This window comes from Gossypium arboreum, chromosome 6, assembly GCF_025698485.1.
Source record: "Gossypium arboreum isolate Shixiya-1 chromosome 6, ASM2569848v2, whole genome shotgun sequence".
In the NCBI taxonomy this organism is placed as follows: domain Eukaryota; kingdom Viridiplantae; phylum Streptophyta; class Magnoliopsida; order Malvales; family Malvaceae; genus Gossypium; species Gossypium arboreum.
Genome location: NC_069075.1, coordinates 23,086,525 through 23,108,684, shown reverse-complemented (window position 1 = coordinate 23,108,684; position 22,160 = coordinate 23,086,525). Strand labels below are relative to the sequence as shown.

Below are 22,160 nucleotides of genomic sequence, written 5' to 3'. Positions count from 1 at the left end.
AAAATAATGAAAATAACTTTTTATTATTTACTAGTTTTCACATATTTTCATTTTCCAAAATTCATTTTTAATATTTCAACTAAACATGTTTTCTTCAACAATCTCCATCTTCCAAGATAATGAAAATGACTTTTGTCCTAAAACCAAATATAGTCCAATGTCTTAAGTTTAAATATATATATATATATATATATGTATATATTTTAAAAATTATATAAAAGATATAAAAAATAAAAATATCTAAAAACAATATAATTTACTTTGTAAAACAACAGTATTTTAGACTTTTAATCCTTACTCAATCGAGATGGTATCCGATAAAACTAACTAATTAGGGACTTAATCTGTACTATAGATATTTTTCGTCAAAGTGTTTATTCTATTTGTAATTTGCTGTCAAAATCATATATGCTGGAATTCACAAGCTATAAATTAAAACAAATTAATACTTTAGGTTGTAGGTATATTTTTATTATTATTTTTTAAAATATTTGTTATGATATTTACTATTACCGACATATAATTCGAATGGATTTAGGTCGAATTTTACACAGTTTGCATATTAAACTCGCATATCGAGCTTGCATGGTAATTAGTGTTTGCAGGAGGGGAACTTATACCCTTTCACGAGATCACATGTGAGATCGCATATAGGACTGTGCAATGTGAGTTCGCACGTCACTACATAGGCGAACCCTATTGTATAAACACGTGTTAAGTCTAGAGTAGAATATGTATTAACATGCATAAAATCTATCTAAGATATCACATCTTGAACATTAATCTAAAATGAGAGAGAAATACATTGGATAAAAAAACAGCAAATAAAAAGCATTAGTTATTTCCTTTCAATGGTCCAACTTCTTCTCATCCCATCTCTCTTTTTCTTTTTAATTGAGGGAGAGACACAGTCATAATAATAAAAAGACATGCTAAATCTGGAAGAAGAGTATCAATTAACGTTAAGTCTGTCCTACGTCATTCTCTTTACCCCGGCCCCTTTCCTTATCAGCCTTTTGACATTCCTTGCTCAATAATGGCACATCCTTTTCACCTTTTTACAAAAGTTTTGCCCTATGTCAACACCAACCTGTTTCCTCATTTCAAACTTAATTATTCTACGATAACTAACCTAAACTTTTTTTTTCCTTCGATGGGTTCTAACTTGACGTAACAGTTTCAATTGAGTTTCGATTTGGTAATAGTTTTCACATTCGAGTTTGAACTTGTTTTTTATTTAAGTTGATTCTTGAATTTGATAATTGTTTTTATATTGGAGTTTAAACTAGGCAATTGTTTCCACATTAAAGCTTAAATTTTTTTTGTCTAAGTTAGCCATTAAACTTGACAATTGTTCTCATAATGGGATCTGAGCTTTTTTTTTATTCCAACTTGTTTTAAAGAAATATAAAAAACAATTATCAAGTTTAAGGACTAATTTTGACAAAAAAATTCAACTCCAATATAAGAATCACTAGCAAATTAAATGACTAACTCAAACAAAAAAAAGTTCAAAATTTCAATATGTAAATATTTGTCAAATTCAAACCCCAAGTATTAACCCAAAAGAATATTGCCTTATAGTGTTGCGTGTCTACCCATGGATAAAAGCATCCTCACATGTCATTATTTCTCTCTTCTATTTTTTTTGGTCACATCAAAGATTCTTTTACTATATATAATCTCAAAGCAAAACGTTATCATACTTTTAAAAATTCAAATTTAAGTATAAATTTAGCCCTATGTTTATTTAATGTTGATGTAGTAGTTTACATAATAATTTAGGTATATTTCACTGTTGGACTGGATATTTTAAAAAAGTTTTCATGAACTTTTGGAAATTTATTGAAATTTTAATTTTTTATTAATTTTTAAATTTTTATGAAGTATAAATAAATTGTTAGAGGAATTGTCACTTTAGTGCTATTAAAATTTTAATGATATATTTAACTTTTCCATTTAAAAAATAAGAATAATTTGACTAAACTTTAAAAATTAAAAATCAAAGTAATAAAAAAGAATTAATACCAAAGCAATCCAAAGAGTAAACGTTAAGGGCTGAATTCATATAATTATTAAATTACTTATTATCTTCAATCCTTAAAGTAAAAAATATTATACGATTAAGTGCGTTAAAATATACATCGTTTAAAATATTTTAATAGTAATAATGTTAATTGAATTAAGATATTTTATAAATAAAAACAAACATAACATATTTATTAAAAAATCAGATATTGACAAAGTTTCGATTAGCACATTTTAAATTTATTCATATTGTTATAAAAATATATTTAACAATACTCCCATAACCAATTTTGGTGAATTATATATATTAGAGAGAAGGATGAGTGGTATGAAAAGAAATGTAGGGTAAGAGAGATGCAGATAGTGATTGAAAAAGCTTAACGAATCTTTGTCCCACCAATGGCCATTGCAATTGAGAGCACTGCTCTCCTTTTCTTCATTTTCATGATTACGATGCGCACTTTCACTAACTTACAAATCTCCATCACAGGTAGCTCCTAGGTTGTGAAGGAAATCCCATTTCTTTTTTTTTTTTATAATTTTAAAATAAATTTTAAACCTCAAAAATAAATAACACGTATTTTATTTGATTTCTTGAAAAAATTATTTAATACATATATCTTGAAATAGTTAAACATAAAACAAAAATAATTAGTATAAATTTAAACTTAAAATTAGAATACTAAATAAATTTTTTAAAAATATAAACCTCTACAAAATAAGTAAAATTTTTCAACTCTGCCAAAAATAAGTTATTTGAGTGGCTAAAAATTACCAATCAAAATTAGTTTAATGTTATCTCATACAGAATTAATATATTATTTGGGGTTTGAACTTGGCACATGTTCTCATATTGAAGCTTGAATTTTTTTATTCAAATTAGTCCTTCAATTTGATAATTGTTTCTACATTGGGGACTAGACTTTTTTTATCCAAGTTAATCCCTAAATTTGATAATTTTTTCTACATTGGGACTTAAATTTTTTTGGGGTGCAAATTAGTTCTTGATATTTTCTTGAAATTCAGACTTCAGTGTGGAAATAATTGCTTAGTTCAGAGACTAATTTAAAAATAAAAAAAATTCAAATCTCATTGAAAAATCTATTACCAAGTTTAACCCAAAAATAGATTAACCTTATACTACAGCATTTGAAGAATAATATTTTTACCCACCCTTAATGTCCAACCCTTGGGAATAATGTTTTACACTAATGCATCCAATATAAGATTCTACGCCTGTTAATTCACATTTCGAATGTGTTTAAATATACAAATTAATCCAACTAATTTCCCATAAAACTAAAGTGGAAATATTCTTCCAAAACAAAATTTTGAAATGGACCCAAAAGAAAAATATCCCAGAAATTGCAAAAATTTTAAGTTCTAAGTTCCATTTACAGGTTGTAACTTGAAAAAGGATAACTTAATAATGACAATAAATCTTTTTGTAAAGTCGTGGTAATCATTACCCATTGCATTAATATTCAATGAGTCATTTTTAAAGAGAGCAAAGGAGATCATCACAGATTTGGTGGGCAATCAGCATCATCATAATCCTCATTATCCCTTGTTTTTCTTATATAAATAAAAAAAACTTCTTTTCTCTTTCCATTTGAGTTAACGGTATATTCAAACTCCTACGTTTTCAACCGATTTTAAACTACATATTGAATTCATATTATTCATTAATTAAATTTAAATTCAATTATAAAATTATTAAAAATTTATTTTTTTATAAAATAAAAATATAATTTTAGAGATATTTATATCTTTATATATTTTTATAAATTAATTGTGGCCGTGTGAACTAATTGTCACCTAAATCATACAAGCCACAGTTAGTTACACAGTTTAGCGACATGACCATGTAACCTTGAAGTATACGACATCAATCTGTTGCACAATTTGGGGACATGACTGTGTGGTTTAGCTCCACACGACCTCAGCCTGTCACACGACCGTGTGACCATTGTTTTATATTTTTACCATACTTTTTTGAAAAGTTTCAAATTAGTCCTTTTTTTGTTCTGAAGTTGTTTTAGAGCTTCTGTAAGCTCGATCAAGCCCTGATAATGTATGAATAACATGTTTTTGACTATATGATTGATGATTAAAATTTGTTTAGAGAAATTTGGATTGATATAGCATGATTTTATTTTGCTGTGTACGGTAGCATTTCGTAACCCTAATCCAATGTCAGAGACGAGTGAGGGATGTTACAAAAATATTTTTTTTTGTTTGATAAATTTTCTTGAAATCAATCTTTAAAATTTATCTTAGTTAAACAAACATAACATAAAATATATTTGTTACAAAATATTACAATAGCATTTCCTTTTGAAAATCAAAAGTTATTTTGTAGATGATATTTTATAATAATTAATATTATACATAAACTTAATAATAAATAATGCTTAATTAAAACTTAATTTAAATTATATATATTACATATATGAAAATAAATAATAACACATTAGAGTTATAAGAGATAAACATGATTTAAACAATTAATCACTCAAACTAAGGTACTTAAATATCTTTATTCACAAAATAGAATGATTTCTACGATGCAAGTATTTTTTGTACCACGTTAGTAGTAGCCTTCACTTTTCTCACAATCTTTGTTTTCTTTGATCTTTTTACGATTCTTTATTTCTTTTCTTAAAATTTTAGTCTAGGACGAAGTTAAAAATTCTTTTAGGGAAATCAAAATTAAATTATTATAAAATTTAATTTTATTATTTTAATAGTTTATATTTTTATAATTTAAATTTTATTATTTTTAAGAATATCAAAATACAATTTTACCTTTATTAATTTAAAATTAATTTAAAATATTTAGAGGGGCGGCGGCCTTGATCCCAACCATAGTTTTCTTCAACAACAATCGATTTACCATTAAGAAAACAACAACGATAGCTTATTTGGTTTGAAACTAATTTCCAAACATTTTTTTTACCCGAAAGAAGAAAATATTAAGAAACCAACAAATCACCTTATCAGCCATCAAGTGGGTTATACTAAAAATATTTTTTTAAGGAAAAGGAAACTATAAAGCAAATTTAATCCAAACAATACAGTCATATATATTAGCAGGTTCCAACAGGTAGGAAAAAATTGCCACATTTTTTTGCTATAATCACATCACAATAAATTCATTATTCAATTTGACAGCTATGTCGTCTTAGTATTTGATTTGTTAATGAGTTGATTCAGCATTGATATAAACACCCTAGTGAGGATATGGGGAACTACTGCCGTATGTTGGAAATTGCCTCATTGGAGTGGATCAAGTACCATGATGGTCTCCATCATTTTTGGGTTTCACCTGTGGAATTACGTCAAGAGTTTGAAAAGCGCAATGTTGATGTCGTGTTTGCCTTCCAGCTTAGATCACGGATACTCGTCGTAGGCTTCTCCAGAAAATATAAATAAATAATTTGACATATTGATTAAATTGTAGAATAATAGAAAGTATTGTAGCTAAAGTAGGAAGTTAAAAGCTAAAAAGAGTGAGAGAGACAAGAATCCATGGAATTGATGAAAAAGGAGGAAGGACTAGAACAAGGGCAGCCAGAACAATTTTTTAAGGGCCGAATGAAATTTTAATTTTTTATAGTTTATATCTTTATAATTTGTAAAGGATTAAATCGAATTTTTATAATTATAGGGGGACCAAAGTGCAACTTTACTTTACTAATTTAATATTTTTTAAAAAAATTTAAGGGCCTAAATAGTAATTGTACATTTTAGGGGGGCTAGCGCTTCGCCCCTGGACTAGAAATGAAATTTGACCAAAATAAAGCCTGAGTCATGCATGGTTTAGTAGAGAAAGTTGAAGGGTTAAATATTAATTACTTAAATTAGATAATTAAGAAAAAACATTAAGGATGAAATTGTATTAAATTACCATTGGCAGGTTAGATTGAAAAACTATTATTTTAATTATTTAAATGAGAGATTTTTATATGGAATTTTGTAGAAATTAGTAGAAAAGATGAAAAGTATTCATCTAGGAAGCCAAAACGTCACTCCCAAAACCTATCCATCTAATTTTTTTATTTTATTACATTTAGGTCCTTCCACCATTTTTAAGCCATTTCAAGCTCAATTCCTCCAATTTCTTCGATGTTTTCTTAGTAAATTCATAGAGAAAATTAGTAGTCACCTTAGTTTCATGAGAAGAAGCATCAATAGCTATTTTTGAAGAGGGAGAAAATAAGAATAGAAATCCAAGCCTTGGTTGTAAGTACATCAAGAATTTTACCTTGTCTAATTCCAATTTAGTTATAAATTATGTTAATTAAAAGTTTAATTACTAATCTATTAAGGTTCTATGTAGAAATTATTAGTTAATACTAATGAGTATGATTCAAATTTTAGTTTATGTTATCAAATTTAAGTGATTTATGATGATAGTGGAAAAAAATATATTAATTATCCTCCTTCTGATGCTCAAATATCCCACAATCAAATAATTCTTTGTAGAATAGGCCTAAGGCGGTTAATTATCACATTCAAAAAAAATCTTATAGGAGGTTTTTAGTAAAATGATTGGACGAAAATCCTTTATAGTTTTTGGCCTAAAACCTTTCAGAATAAGCACCATATGTGCCTTCAACATATCCAAATCCACTTCCCCAGCCTTCAAAGCCTCCTCCACAAAATTAAAAAGTGTCTTTAACCACATCCAAATTCCTTTTGATAAAAGATTAGTTGAATTCCATCAACACCCAGTGCCTTAAGACCCTTCATGGAGAACATTGCATTTCGCATCTCCACCACCTTGAGGTCATTTTTCACACTAGCTATTTCTTCACTTGATAACTTGAAGCTGAAAACATCATAAGTTGCTTCCAACGGTTCACAAGATTGCCTACCAAAAAGAGAGGAGAAAAACTAAGTGACATGCCTGATGCCTCCTCAAAACATCTTGATCAACAACCCAATTCCCCTCAACCATCAAGCTTGTCACAAAATTACGGTGCTTCTCATCGTGATACTCATGTGAAAAAACTTTGTATTTCTCTCACCAATTTATACCCAATTAATTCGATATTTTTGGAGCTATAGGGCTTTCTCTTATTGCAGCACTTGATGATAATCTTACTGTAAGCAAGATTCAAGTCTTTGAAGAAAATTTAAAACTCCAAAATCTGTACTTTGTTGAATACCCCGGATTCTTGCTAAAAACTCTTCTTTTTTTTTTTTTAATACTACCAAAGACATCCTTCTTCCAAACCTTAACATCCCTGGTAACTTTCTCAGTTGCCTTAATAAAGCTGTCATTATCCTTCCTTCGAGTCGACGCAAACATCAATTTGAACCTTGAGTGTGATAACCAATTAGTTTTAAAGCGGAAAGGCTTGTTACTCGCCAAACCAAACCGGACACAATTAGTATAAAAAAAGAATCGGATGATAATTTGAACATAAGTGAGGGAGCACAATAGCTTTGGCATTCGGATTCTCTAGCAAAGCATGTGAATTCCATAATACCCTGTCAAGCTTTTCTTGCAAAATAATCCTTCCATCATTCTTTCTTACCCAAGTGAAATGACAACCAAATATGCCGACATTCAGTAAATCACAACTACTCCAATGATCTTTAAATTTTACAATGTCATTAATAACATTATGAGAACTCGAACTACCACCCACCTTTCATCAACCACTGCAGAATCATTAAAATCACCCAAAACACACCAAGGAGAATCAATTATCTTTGCAAAAACCTTAAGCTCCATTCAAAAATAATCCTTTCAAGCACAACTTGGTCTAACATACACAAAGGAGAACATCTGCCGAACTGAATTAATCAACATGGCAGTATGTATACATTGTTTAGATGAATCCAAAACATTTACATCAATTTTCTCTTCATTCCAAAATAAAGTAAGTCTACTAGCCATACTTTGCTCTAGAACGGTAAAAGAAGAGGAAAACTTAAGCTTCTTAACCATTTTATTTCAATTAAGCAAAAAACATATGGTTTATTATCTTTCACCAATTCTCTCACCGTTCTTCGTAACTTAATGTAACCTAAACCCCTACTATTCCAAACTATCAACTTCATTGGAAAACATGTTCAATTGTTTGGTGTTCAACACCATTTTCCACTTGCATGGAAGCATTTATTGCCTTAATTGCCATATGTTGAGGATTGACAACAAATTGTTCATTGTTCACTGATTACAACACTATCTCTCCTGACTCAACTAAGGAGCCTTGCAAACATTCACATCCCATAGATCTATTGATATCATTTAGCCATTTCAAACCCTGCAACCTCTCATATGCAACTTCTATAGACTTAATAATTTCCTTTTCCTTAATTACATAGACCTTTCCTTTTTCCTGGTTACAATTTACGAATTGAGCTGGCCCCTTTACACTGCCTTTCCCAGAAGCCTGACTTAGGCCCATTATTCAACTACTTCCTAGAAGAAGCAACAACATTTGGCCCATATATGTCCGAGCTTACTTTTAAATTAAATTCGACTAAATCAAAAGTATTAAGATGCCTAGCCAAGTTTAGAACCGATTTTCCCGCCCTTGTTCCCTTTTCTTTAAAATACACTTCCTTTCCCGTAGACTTAGGTAACATAAGTCGCTCTTTCCTTATCCTTATCCAGTGATTTATGTTGATAAAAATCTCCCTCTCCAGATTTTCTTCTCTCGACAAACTCTCTAGAGTTACTGGATTTGTTCCGTAAGTCACGCTCAAAAGAACCATCCACCTGATTATTTCCTTCCAAAAAATTTAATTTTACCAGCTTCCATTTACACTAACGTCCATGGACCGTAAACTTGATCCTAGATTGTAACTTGTATGTTCGGCACTAATGCATACGTGACCTTCAATTGCAACTTGCGTCTTCGGCACCACTGTAGGCGTGACCTCCATTTTGGGACTAGTGGACAATCCTCCTTCTGATGCTCGAATAAAGCCCCTCATACTCCACCTTCACATGTTTCTTCTCCATTAAAAGCTTCGGTTGTAATGGCTTCATCAGATCAATTTTGACACACACCCTAGCATAACACCCCCTCATACCACCAAATGAACCTAAGCAATAATCTTTTTAATATGATCAGAACATCAAATAAAATTAGGCTTCCATTGACAAAACGTTAAATAATGTCCGTTGATGATTGTTGGAACAATGGCAACAACAAAAGTAGCAAAACAAAATTGAGTTTTCAAAGTCAAGTAAAAACAAAGAAAAAATGAATGAGAAAGAGTTTTGAACAACAAGAATTGAGGAAAATCATCAATTTCATTAATAATTCAAAAGATATATAAGTTACATAACAAATTGGACAGTTACCTACTAATATAATTGCTCCCATTAATTTACTAATATAAATTTGAATTACAAATACAAGCAAGCTGACATATCAGCTACTACATCAACTTCAAATCAAAGACAAATCCTACTAACTTTAACAACAAGTTACAAAGTAACTAAACTAAGTTACATAGGAACAAAATGATCAAAATGAACAAATCATGCTGCTACACTCGGTTCTGCTCCAATACTAGTCTGTTTGCTGACTTGCTTGCCATATGTTGCATTGCAGGCCAATGCTCAACACTCCTCCTTGGACTGTATGCAACACATACCAATTTTGATTCTTAAATTCTCAAACTTTGCTGTACCAAGTGGCTTAGTTAAAATATCAGCCAATTGGTCTTGTGAGCTGTAATGAACAAGGCTAACTTCTCATGTCTGCTCAGCCTCTCTAACAAAATGAAATTTGATTTTAAAATGCTTAGTCTTGCCACGGAAGATTGGATTTTTAGCAATAGCCACTGCTGATTGATTGTCAACCTTAATTTCAGTAGGCTCAAGTTGCTCTTCATTGAGATCATATAGCAACTTCCTAAGCTAAATGGCTTGATTTACTGCTGCTGCTGCTGCAATGTACTCAGCTTCAGCTGTAGATTGAGCAACCATTTGTTGCTTCTTTGAACTCCAGCTAAATACTCCTGAGCCAAGTATGAAGAAGCAACCCGAGGTGCTTCTCATGTCATCTGCAGAACCTGCCCAGTCACTGTCTGAATATCCCACAAGTCTAAGTTTATTTTCCTTCTTGAACATGACACCAAGCCTCAAGGTTCCCTTAATGTATCTAAGTACCCTTTTTGTTGCCTTGAAATGAGATGTGTCACAATAGTGCATGAATCTAGACAACAAGCTAACAGCATGCATAAGGCCAGGTCTAGTTGCTGTCAAATAGAGAAAACACCCAACTAAGCTTCTGTACTCCTTTTCATCAACTCTCTCTTGGTTTTCAAAGCTGGTCAGCTTCTCTCCTTGAGCCATTGGTATGCTCACTAATTTGCAATTTGACATGCAGAACTTGTCTAGGATCTTCAGGGCAAAAGCATACTGGCTAATGAAGATTCCTCGATCAGACTAGTTCACTTCCATGCCAAGGAAGTATGTCATGGCTCCCAAGTCAGTCATATCAAGCATTTCCTTCATTTGAATCTTGAAGTCATTGATTAGATCAGTTCTGCTCCAGTCACTAGTAGATCATCTACATAAACTGAAATAATCAACAAATTTTCATCTTCAGTCTTCTTTACATAGAGTGTTGGTTCACTCAGACTTTTCTAGAACCGAAGTCTGCACAAGTAAGCATCAACTCGATCATACCAGGCTCTAGGTGCCTATTTCAGACCATACAAGGCTTTCTTCAGCCTATAGACTTTGTTCTCTTCTCCTGGAACTTTAAACCCTTCTGGTTGCTCTATGTAAATTTCCTCCTTCAGAAAACTTTCCCCCTTCAGAAAACCATTCAAAAAGGCTGACTTGACATCCAATTGGTGAATCTTCCACTATTTCTGTGCAGCTAAGGCAAAAAGAAGCTTGATTGTGTCAAGCCTAGCTACTGGCGCAAATGTCTCCATGAAGTCAGTGCCATACTCTTGACTATAGCCCTTTACCACCAATCTTGCTTTATGTTTGTTTAAAGAGCCATCAGAGTTGATTTTGGCTCTAAAAACCCACTTGACACCTATGACTTTCTTCTGATTTGGCCTATCAACCAAGTTCCAAGTTTCATTCTTTCTGATCATCTTAAGTTCATCTTCCATTGCCTTATTCCAGTTTCTGTCCCTTGCAGCTTGTTCATAGTTTGAAGGCTCAACTATGGCTACATTACACCTATGGTAGATGTCAACAATGGTTCTGGTTCCTCTCACAGGAGGATCATTAATGTTTGCATTTTTTGGTTCGTTCTCAACTGGCTCTAAACTGATGTCAAGCTGTTCTTCATCAATCTGACTTGCATCTGAACCTTCCCAATTCCAAAACTTTTCCTCATCAAATTTGATGTCCTTGGTCACTACAATCTTCTTTGTTGAGGGATCAAACACTCTATATCCCTTTTTGGTACTGCTGTAGCCAACAAATATGCCAGGGCAGACCTTCTTTCTAGTTTTGTTCTTCTTTCAGCTGGAATGAGTGCATAGCACATGCATCCAAACACCTTCAGATGGGAAACTAATGGTTTAAGCCCATACCATGCCTCAAAGGGTATTTTGTCTTTTACTGCTCTTGTTGGAAGCTTATTCAACAGGTAAACTGAGGTGTTGACTGCTTCTGCCCAAAATCTGCTTGGAAGTTTGCTTTGAAACAGCAGACATCTAGCCATATTCATCACTGTCCTATTTTTCCTTTCACAAACTCCATTTTGCTGTGGAGTATAGATTGTGGTTAGCTGATGATGGATCCCTGCATGTTCACAAAGCTTTTGAAATCTTTCAGATAAGTATTCAGCCCCATTGTCAGTTCTCAATGCCTTGATTTTACAGCCTGTCTGGTTCTCAACTAATACTTTAAACTTGCTAAAGGCTTCAAATACCTCAGACTTTTGTTTCAAGAAGTAAACCCAACAAAGTCTGGTAAGGTCATCAATGAACAGCACAAAATATTTGCTGTCATTCAAAGAAGATGACTTCATTGGTCCACAAATATCAGAGTTCACTAATTCAAGCCTTTCTCGAGCTCTCCAAGCTTGGTTCACTGGAAATGGCAATTTGGCTTGCTTACCAAACTGACAAACATCACAAACACTGTCACTTGCTTCCACTTTAGACATATCCTCCACCAAATTCTGTTTTTGTAATAGGTCAAGTGATCTGAAGTTAACATGGCCTAATCTTCTGTGCCATAGGCAAGCATTATCAGTCAAGTTTACATAAGCTTTGTTTTCAAGTTTATTAACATCAAGCATGAAACATTTATCTACCATGCCTACTGTAATCAATTCTTGACCATGGCAGTCCTTTATAACACATGAATCATTTTTGAAAACTAGGGAATACCCTTTTTTCAACCAACTGACCAACACTCAGCAGATTCTGATCAATATTAGGCACAAAGAGCACATCTGAAACGATTTTGTTACCTGAACAAGTGCTGACAAAAACACTGCCTCTGCCTTTGGCTTCAATCAGCTCACCATTGCCAATTCTGATTTTTGAGACATAGCTTCTGTCTAGATCTTTGAACAGACTCTCATCACCTGCCATGTGGTGTGAGCAGCTACTATCCACCAACCAATTGCTTCTGACTTTGTTTGAAGATGCAAAGCAGGAGGCTGTGAACACATGCTCCTCCTGAGCTTGAAGATCCTCAGCAGCTTGAGCTTGAATTTGCTGTTGTGCTGGTGCCTTTGGTCTGTTTTTACAAACTTTCTCAACATGGCCAAATTGCTTGCAGCTTCTACATTGAATGTCTGGCCTAAACTAGTAAAATTTTTCAGAATGTGTGGTTTTCTTGCAGTGAGCACTTGGTGGAAACTTTCTTTTGCCTGAATCTCTCTTTGGCTTATCCCTCTTATCTAGCCAAGGCTTCCTTCCTTTCTGGCTTGAGCTAGAGCTCTCTTTGGCTTTTACTTGGAAGGTTCCTTCAGAATGGTATTCCTGCCTATTGGCCCTTCTTTGCTCCAAAGCATAAAGGGAGTTCACTAACTCAGACAAGGAGATGGTTGTTAAGTCCCTTGAGTCCTCGAGTGATGAAATTTTGGACTTAAATCTTTCAGGGAGTGTGGTGATAACCTTCTCAACCACCCTGCTATCACTGAAATCTTCACCAAGCAGCCTTATGCTATTGACAGTGGCCATGATCCTGTCTGAGTATTGCTTAATGCTCACAGACTCTTTCATCTTCAGGTTTTCAAAGTCCCTCCTCAAGTTGATCACTTGTTGCTGTCTTGTTTTATCTGACCCTATGAACTCCTCCTTCAGCCTCTCCCATGCTTCCTTAGGTGTGCTACAGGCCATGATCCGAGTGAAGATTACATCTGACACTCCATTCTACAAGCAGGCTAAGGCTTTGTGCTTCTTGGTGCTCTCCTCAGCATGCTACCTAATCTGAGCAATTGTGGGATTAGCCCTCAATGGAGGTGGTTCAATGTCGTTTTCAACTACACTCCACAAGTCTTGAGCTTGAAGATAAGTCTTCACCTTGACTACCCAAATGTGGTAGTTTTCACCAGCAAATACTGGAGGTGGTGGAGGTGTGAAGCTCATCCTGATGCAACAAGTTCAACAGGTTCAAACTCTTACTTTCTCGTGCTTTGTTTTCTCAAATGAAACAACTAACAATCAGAGGCCCTCAAAGACTTAGGCTCTGAATACCATTTGTTGGAACAATGGTAGCAACAAAAATAGCAAAACAGAATTGAGTTTTCAAAGTCAAGTAAAAACAAAGCAAAAATGAATGAGAAAGAGTTTTGAACAACAAGAATTGAGGAAAATCATCAATTTCATTAATAATTCAAAAGATATATAAGTTACATAACAAATTGGATAGTTACGTACTAATATAACTGCTCCCACTAATTTACTAATACAAATTTGAATTACAAATACAAGCAAGCTGACATATCAGCTACTACATCAACTTCAAATCAAAGACAAATCATACTAACTTTAACAACAAGTTACAAAGTAACTAAACTAAGTTACATAGGAACAAAATAATCAAAATGAACAAATCATGCTGCTACACTCGGTTCTGCTCCAATGCTGGTCTGTTTGCTGACTTGCTGGCCACATGTTGCATTGCAGGCCAATGCTCAACAATGATCCATGGACCTCTTTCAAGCAAATACTTGTAATTTCCCTTTTTCTCAAAATGAATAATTAATTAATCATGATCCAAATTGGTCACCTTCTATGCTTCTTCCAACTTCCAAAGTTGTTCAATTTTTGAAGACAAAAATCTATACCCTATGGTCCTTCCCAACAACTTCATGATCAAAGTATTACGCTAAGGCTTTCTCATTACTGCCTTTTCTTCCATAGAAAACGTGATGGCACCCTTACCACCTTCCATCTGCTCATTATTTGAGTTTTCATCCCCAAAGGACATCACATCATTCGGATACTCATTTTTCCAATCAGCCCATATCCCTTCATCCTATTTATTATTCCCTTTTACCATATCAGCAAAGGACCATGGACGTGAAGCCTCCATCCTATCATCACCCGACTTCTGAACAAATTCTATTCTAGAATCTATAGCATACTGTCGATTTTTTTGTACTTTTTTTGATTCCGTTTCAAATCTTCCCCTTGCATATCTGAATTTCGCGGAGCACTCTCCATTTTATTGCTAATTGATGTTAATAAGTAAGAATAAGATCTTGGAAGTATAATATAAGGTAGTTCATAGAAATTGATATTTTAATGGTTTAAATTCTTGTTGTACTTACTAAGCCTTTGTTGGCTTAACGCGCTTATTTCCAACGTATAGGTAGAAGATAAACTAACGAGCTAGGACAATGATTGTGGTCAGTTCATCTCATCACATCGTTAAGCTTGGAAGAAAGCATGATTATCAATTTTTGGCTTAATTGGCATGTACATAGATAATATAGTTTGGGACTAAAACGCAAACTTTAGCAATTTAAGAATTTGATCAAAATCTCATATTCTTGTGGTGTATGATAATATGTTAGTGTTATTAGTGATTTATATGCTTAAATTGTAGATTGGTTTGGTTGCATTTGAAGTTTTGTGTGCAGTTACATAAATGTTAAAATTGTGAAATTGAAATTATCTCCTAAATTTCAAACCACATGGTTCCCAAAATCCACATGGGCCAACCGAGCCGTGTGATAGACACGACCATGCGATCTTCGAGATCCACATGACCATGTCTTCTGTTTTTCACAATGGTCCTTATTTCACTTTAATATACTATTTCAAATGCGAAAATGTTTGAAAACAATTATCAAGCTCATCCTTAATCTTGGTAACTGTTATTAGTGTGTCGATGATATACAGATATTCAAAAAAAAGGCTTCACTTATTACATATGATTTATTAATACTCAGACACTTAATGTAATATCCCGATACAAAATATGATAGTCAAGTTGGGTATTGTGGTGTTACAAAGAAGATGAGCAAACTAACAATGAACTTTTAGTAGTCGTGTGTTTTCAAATTGAAGCATGCAAATTTCATCCCAATTTCATACTAAACCGGTATCCACTTACCCATATCCGATGCCGAGACAGGGTTCAAGGCATTACCAGAATTAAACATGAACATTCATACTAACCCGGGCCATAAAATTTCATCCAAATTAAAAACTTTTCAATCACATGCAAATTGTCCTTTATAAGGGTTTACAAGACCCAAAACATGTATCGGGAGAGGTTCGGAACCTCTTCAACACTTAGAAAATTATCTTGCCTTGGGAGAGCCACACGGCTGTGTGAGTAGGCCGTGTGGTCACACACACTCGTGTCCTTAGCTCGTGTAACTCTCTGCCTATGAAATCATCAACAAAATAAGGTCACACGACCAAGTCACACGCCCGTGTACTTAGACTGTGTGGCAAATTAAATTCCAAAAATTAAGTGCAGACTTCACACAGCCTGGGCACAAGCCCATGTCCTAAGGCCGTGTCCCTCACACGACTGAGACACACGGCCGTGTCTTTGCCCGTGTGTTTATTACTGGCATTCTATAGGGTGAAGGGGACACATAGCTGGATCACACGCCTATGGGGCAGACCGTGTGTCACACATGGTCTAGGCATATGCCCGTGTGTCTAACCGTGTAGACAATTTCTAGGCTATTTTCCAAGCCATTTGCCACCTTTAAGCACTCACATACTTACACTCACTTCATGGCATGCAACATGGCACATTTGATTACTCAAACATTCACATTCATGGATAAATTGTGACTTAACAATGTCAACATATCACCTATCCAAACTATTATGCTTTCATATGGCATTTCACACCAATTTCATATTTATTCATCAACTTTGTTAACCTACTTTCAAGTTACACATTCATACCACATATATTGTATACACATTAATCATATTTCATACACTCAACATACAAGACATTCATTACACTCATTAACCATAAGCAACTATAACCACATTAAGGCATAAGCACATTTGCATGCATGCATCAATAATTAGGGTTACAACCCAAATAATCAATAAGAGCCACCTCTTATGGCAATATACAAAATAATCATAATAATATCATGAGCCAACGCATTTAGCTGATCAATATGACACATACCAAAAAGACCAAGTCCCTATACATGCCATACTCAAAATGATAAGACTAGCTATACCCTAAATATTCAATTGCTAGTATGGTCGTGTCTCCGACGTCTTCCGATCCCCGAGCTACTTGGCGACACTATAAGAAAAAGAAATGAAGGGGGTAAACTTTAAAGCTTAGTAAGTTCACATGCAAATAAAATGGAACTTAATCAAGCATTAATCATGCATTTAACATAACAAACACAATCTTGCATTTTATCAAATCTCATAACTTATTCCTCATATATATATACATATGTTCTTACTGCTAGCTCATTGTATTTCATGTCATTCACATGAGTTCGATGTACGTACCTGTGCCAATTTGAACATAATAACTTACTTTCTTGTCTTGATGCCATCATTAAGCTTACTCATTGAACTTCTATTGAATTACCCGTTGAACACTAGGAATACTATTGGATACATCGAAAGCTTGCACCTAAGTGCCTCACATGTAACCAATGCTACTTCATATCTCTGATCACATGTTGCTCGCTTACGAGCTACTCATGCGACTGCTCATACAGGCCATCAGGTATTCGCAACACATGCCAGACTACCTCGCCATCAATAGAATATACTAGACCAGTACCCAAACACCAAAACATGTGTCATGTATATATCACGAACTCAGACCACAGCTCAATGAGTTCAGATGTCACATATATCATGAATTCAGACCACAATTCAATAAGTTCATATCACATAATTCCTAGTGACATGTCACTTGTATCCTAAACTATTCCTAAGTTTCAAACGGGATTTCCTCGATACCACATTTTCGTTGATTTTGCTCGTAGTGTCAATTTCAATGCTCATAGCACCAATCACATACTCATGGAATAATTAAGGCATCATTTATAATGAAAATGTAAGCATTTAAACACATGGTACAACATCACATAAATTATATATATACTTAATATACATGCAATATCAAACATTTAAAGAATTATATGTTGCATTATTTGTAAGTGAACTTACCTCGGTACAAAATGATAGAAACAAGCTTAATCCTCGTAAACTTTGTTTTTCCCCCAATCAAGTCTCGAATCACGTTTTTCTTGATCTGTAATGTCATATTTAACTTGTTCAATACAGACATTAGTCAAATCAACCCATAACACATACTTTGGTAAAATTATCATTTTACCCTTAACTTTTCACTTTTTTACAAATTGGTCCCTAGGCTCGTAAAATGAAATGCCTGTATTTTCTTGGTTACCGAAGCCTAGTTGATTCATATTCTATCTTATATCAACCCATGTTTTCCTTTATTTCACATTTCTACTACTCATTTTTACATCTTTTTCAAACAAGTCTTTTTTAGGTGTTTTCACTAAAAATCACTTAGCAAAAGATGTTTATCACACATCAAACATTCATATTCCTCCACTAAACATCAAATTACAACCATGTTAGACTTGGGTCAATTTTCATACATGAACCCTAGCTCAAAATAATGGTAGAAATAGCTAGATTTGTTGATGACAACTTTAAAAATGTAAAGAACATTAAAAACGAGGCTTGGGAGAACTTACAATCAAGCTTGAAAATTTGAAAACCCTAGCTATGGCGAGCATGAAATTTTTGGCTAGCACTTGGAGAAGATGGACAAGATTTTCACTTTATTTTCCCTTTTTATTCTTTGATTTACCATGTAACATCCCAAATTAGGGTCTAATCAGAACAATGATTTTGAGACCACAAATGCAAAGTAAAAATAATTATTTTATGATTATTAGGAGGTCTATGATATGATTGCATGCTTGTGTGAAAATTTCATGAAGAAATTCCATTGATAAAGTGTTCAATTTGAAGTTAGGGACTAAATTGAATAAGTTACAAAATATGTATTCTAGAAGCTACAAGCATGAAATTGCATTGGATTATTAATTTGAGGTACTTAAATATCAATTTGACCAAGTTCTAAAATTTTGGACAAAAATGGGCATGAATAGGAAAAATTTGAAAGAAAGGCCTTAAGGGCATTTTAGTCATTTGGTTAATAAAATAATAAAAAGGGAAAAATCAAGAAAAATTTTCTCATCTTCTCCATGCCATAGCCGAAATACTCAAGCTCTCCATAGCTAGGGTTTTCAACTTTTCAAGCTTGAAAGTAAGTTAATCCTAGCCCCATTTTTAATGTTCTTTGCCTTTTTGGGATCCTTGAAACATGATTTAGCTATTTCTACCCTTTATTTGAGCTAGAGTTCATGTTTAAAAATTAACCCATGTGTAACATGGTTGTATTTTGATGTTTGATGGAGGAATATGAATGTTTGATGTGTGATAAACATCTTTTACTAAGTGATTTCTAGTGAAAATGGCTAAAAATGACTTAATTGTAAAGTTTGTAAATGAGTAGTAAGATGTATGATTTAATGAGAAATGTGTGCTGCTATGAGCATGTGTTAGGGTTAGCTAGGAAATGGACACATTTCATTTTACGAGCCTAGAAACTAATTTACAAATATGTGAAAGTTTAGGGTCAAAATAGTAATTTTACCTAAATATAGTTTTTGGACTGATTTGAATAATGTAGTGATTGAATGAGCTGAATTTTCTATTATAGATCAAGAAAAATGGAGTTTGGACCTAGACTGGGGAAAGAACAAGCTTTTGGACTAAATCGAATTAATTGTCCATATTTTGTATCGAGGTAAGTTCATATGTAAATAATGCAATGTTGCATCATGTTTTAATGTTTTATTAATGTATGTATGAATTTCTATGTTTAATTATTATAATGAGTGTATGAATGATATTATGGTTAATGAGAATGACATTGTGAATGAGTTCGACGAAGATGCGACATCGAGAAAATCCCGCTTGAAATTTAGGAATAATGTAAAAATACAATGTGACATGTCACTAGGAACTATGTGATTATGAGCTCATGAGATTATGTGTATATGTGGTTATGTGTATCCGGGTGCTAGTCTTGTACGTTCTACCGGTGGCTGGGTAGCCCGGCATGTGTTGCTGGTGCCTGTCAGCTTGTGTGAACAGCTCGAGTAGTTACGTCCTGACTGTCAGCTTGTGTGAGCAGGCTTGTGATTAGCTCGAGAGCGAGCAATGTGTGATTGTGATATAAGGTAGCATGTGGCTACATTTGAAGCACTATGTGCAAATTTTCCGTGTATCCAATGGTATTCCAAGTGTTCAATGGGTAAACTTGTGAGTTAATTAACAAGTAAGTCAATGATGAGGAAATATGACAGTGTGGTTTGAGTTGGTACAGGTATGTACGAAAAAATCATATGTATGAGCTCGATATGTGATGAATTTTTGGTAAGATTGAAAATGTGTAAGTTATGTTTACAATTTGAGTTATGCTTATGAATTTATGACAATACATAAGCAAACTTTATCATGTTATTGGTATATATATATGTATTAATGATCATGTTGCTATTTATTTGCATGTGAACTTACTAAGCTTTATACTTACTCCCATTTCTTTTTCCATTTTCTTATAGTATCACCAAGCCAGCTCAGGGATCGAAGGATGTCGGAGGCTCAATCATACTATCAACTAGACATTTGGGTATAGTTAGTCTTAACATTTTGAGTATGGCATGTATAGGGACTTGGTCTTTTTGTCATATGTCATATTGGTCTAGTCAAATGTGTTGGCTTATGGAAATATTTGATTCATTTTGTATACAGTTATGTGATATGGTTCATATTGATTATTTGGGTTGTAACCCTAATCAATTATGCATGCATGCCATGTATTGTGCTTGATGTGATTGCTTGTGGATGTGATGTGTAGTGAATGACACATGTGCTAAAAGAATGAATCATGGCTGATAAGTATTGCCAAAACTATGGTATAATTGAGTAAATTGAAAGTTGGTTTAGCATGATGAATGAATATGAAATTGGTGTGAAATGCCATATGGAAGCGTGATGTTTTGGATAGGTGACATGATTGACATATCAAAGGCATGGATTAATCATGTTTATGAGTGTTGAGAGTAACTAAATATACTATGTTGCATGCCAACAAAGATGAATAAGTGAATGAGCATTTAAGGGTGACAAATGGCTTGGAAAATGGCCTCAAAGTTGTCCACACGGGTTGACACTTGGGCATGTGTCTAGGTCGTGTGTGACAACGGTTTGCCCCATTGGTGTGGGATCTGACCTTGTGTCTCCTGCACCCTAATTAATGCCAACAGAATGCCCAGTAGTAAACACATGGGCAGAGACACGGGCGTGTGTCTCTGCCATGTGAAGAGCACGACCTTAGGACTTGGGCATGTGTCTAGGCCATGTGAAGTCTACACTTGATTTTAGAATTTAATTCACCACATGGCCTAAGCACACGAGTGTGCGATTTAGCCGTGTGACCTTATTTCGGTTGATGATGTCATAGTTAGAGAGTTACACGGGTTGAGTACATGGGCGTGTCCCAAGCCACAGGGCGTGTGTGACCACACGGCCTACCAACACGGGCGTGTGACTCTCCAAAATAAGAAAATTTCCTAAGTTATCTAAAGTTCTCGGTTTAGTTCCGAGTCGCTTCCGATGTATGTTTTGGGCCTGTCTAAGGGACAATATGCATGTGAGTGGATGGATTTGATTTGGACAAAAATTTTATGGCTCGACTTTGCATGAATGTTTATGTCTTTGTTCGGTAACGCCTCGAACCCTGTCCCGGCGTTGGATACGGGCAAGGGGTGTTATATACCAAAAACCAAAAATGCCCTTTAAGCCTTTCTTTCAAAATTTTCCTATTCATGCCCATTTTTGTCCAAAATTTTAGAACTTGGTCTAATTGCTATTTAAGGACCTCTAATTAATAATCCAATGCAATTTCATGCTTAAAGCTTCTAGAACACAAGTTTTGCAACTTATTCAATTTAGTCTTTAAATTCAAATTGGACACTTTAGGCATAGAATTTCTTCATGAAAATTTCACACAAACATGCAAACATGTCATGGATCATCAAATAATCAAAAAATAATTATTTCTATCTCGAATTTGTGGTCTCAAAATGTAACAGCCCGATTTAGACCCTATACGGAATGGTGATTTTGGGACCATGAATCCATGTCAGAAAAACATTGAAAAATTATTTTTTGTATTTATTATGTGTGAATTTATGTTTTTGAAAATTTCATCCGAAAATTTTATCGTTTGAGTGCCCGATTTAATAAAAGGGCTTAATAGCGTAAAATGAAAATTTGATGGTTTAATTTGTAACGGCCGAATTGTGATTGTCTTTATAATTTGAAGTGTTTAAGTTGTAATTAGACCATAGTTAAAGGTGATGGACAGTTGTGACCTTATTTTATAATGGTTACATATTAATTAATAAAGGTTAAAAATGTAAAATGGTAAATATGTTAACATAATAAAACATATAATAAAATATCATGCACTCGTCTTTTATTTGCATGACTGAATGTTAAAGAAAAGAGAAAGAGATAAGGTTTTCAAAGTTTCGGTCAAGGTTTTTTCTTGATTAAGGTATGTAACTAGCTCGGTTTTTGATAATTTTTACGTTTTTGAGATC

General features: G+C 33.7%; 1 protein-coding gene across 1 annotated transcript; it reads right to left on the bottom strand.

Moving 5' to 3' along the window:
• Positions 1-9,919: 9,919 nt before the first annotated feature.
• Positions 9,920-10,357, bottom strand: LOC108485358 (secreted RxLR effector protein 161-like). The gene has a single exon (XM_017789169.1). The coding sequence runs from the start codon at positions 10,355-10,357 to the stop codon at positions 9,920-9,922; it is 438 nt and encodes a 145-aa protein (XP_017644658.1).
• Between the last annotated feature and the right edge of the window lie 11,803 nt (positions 10,358-22,160).

Coding starts and splice junctions, on each gene's coding strand:
- LOC108485358 (XM_017789169.1), bottom strand. CDS start 10,357: ATGGCTCAAGGAGAGAAGCTGACCAGCTTTGAAAACCAAGAGAGAGTT.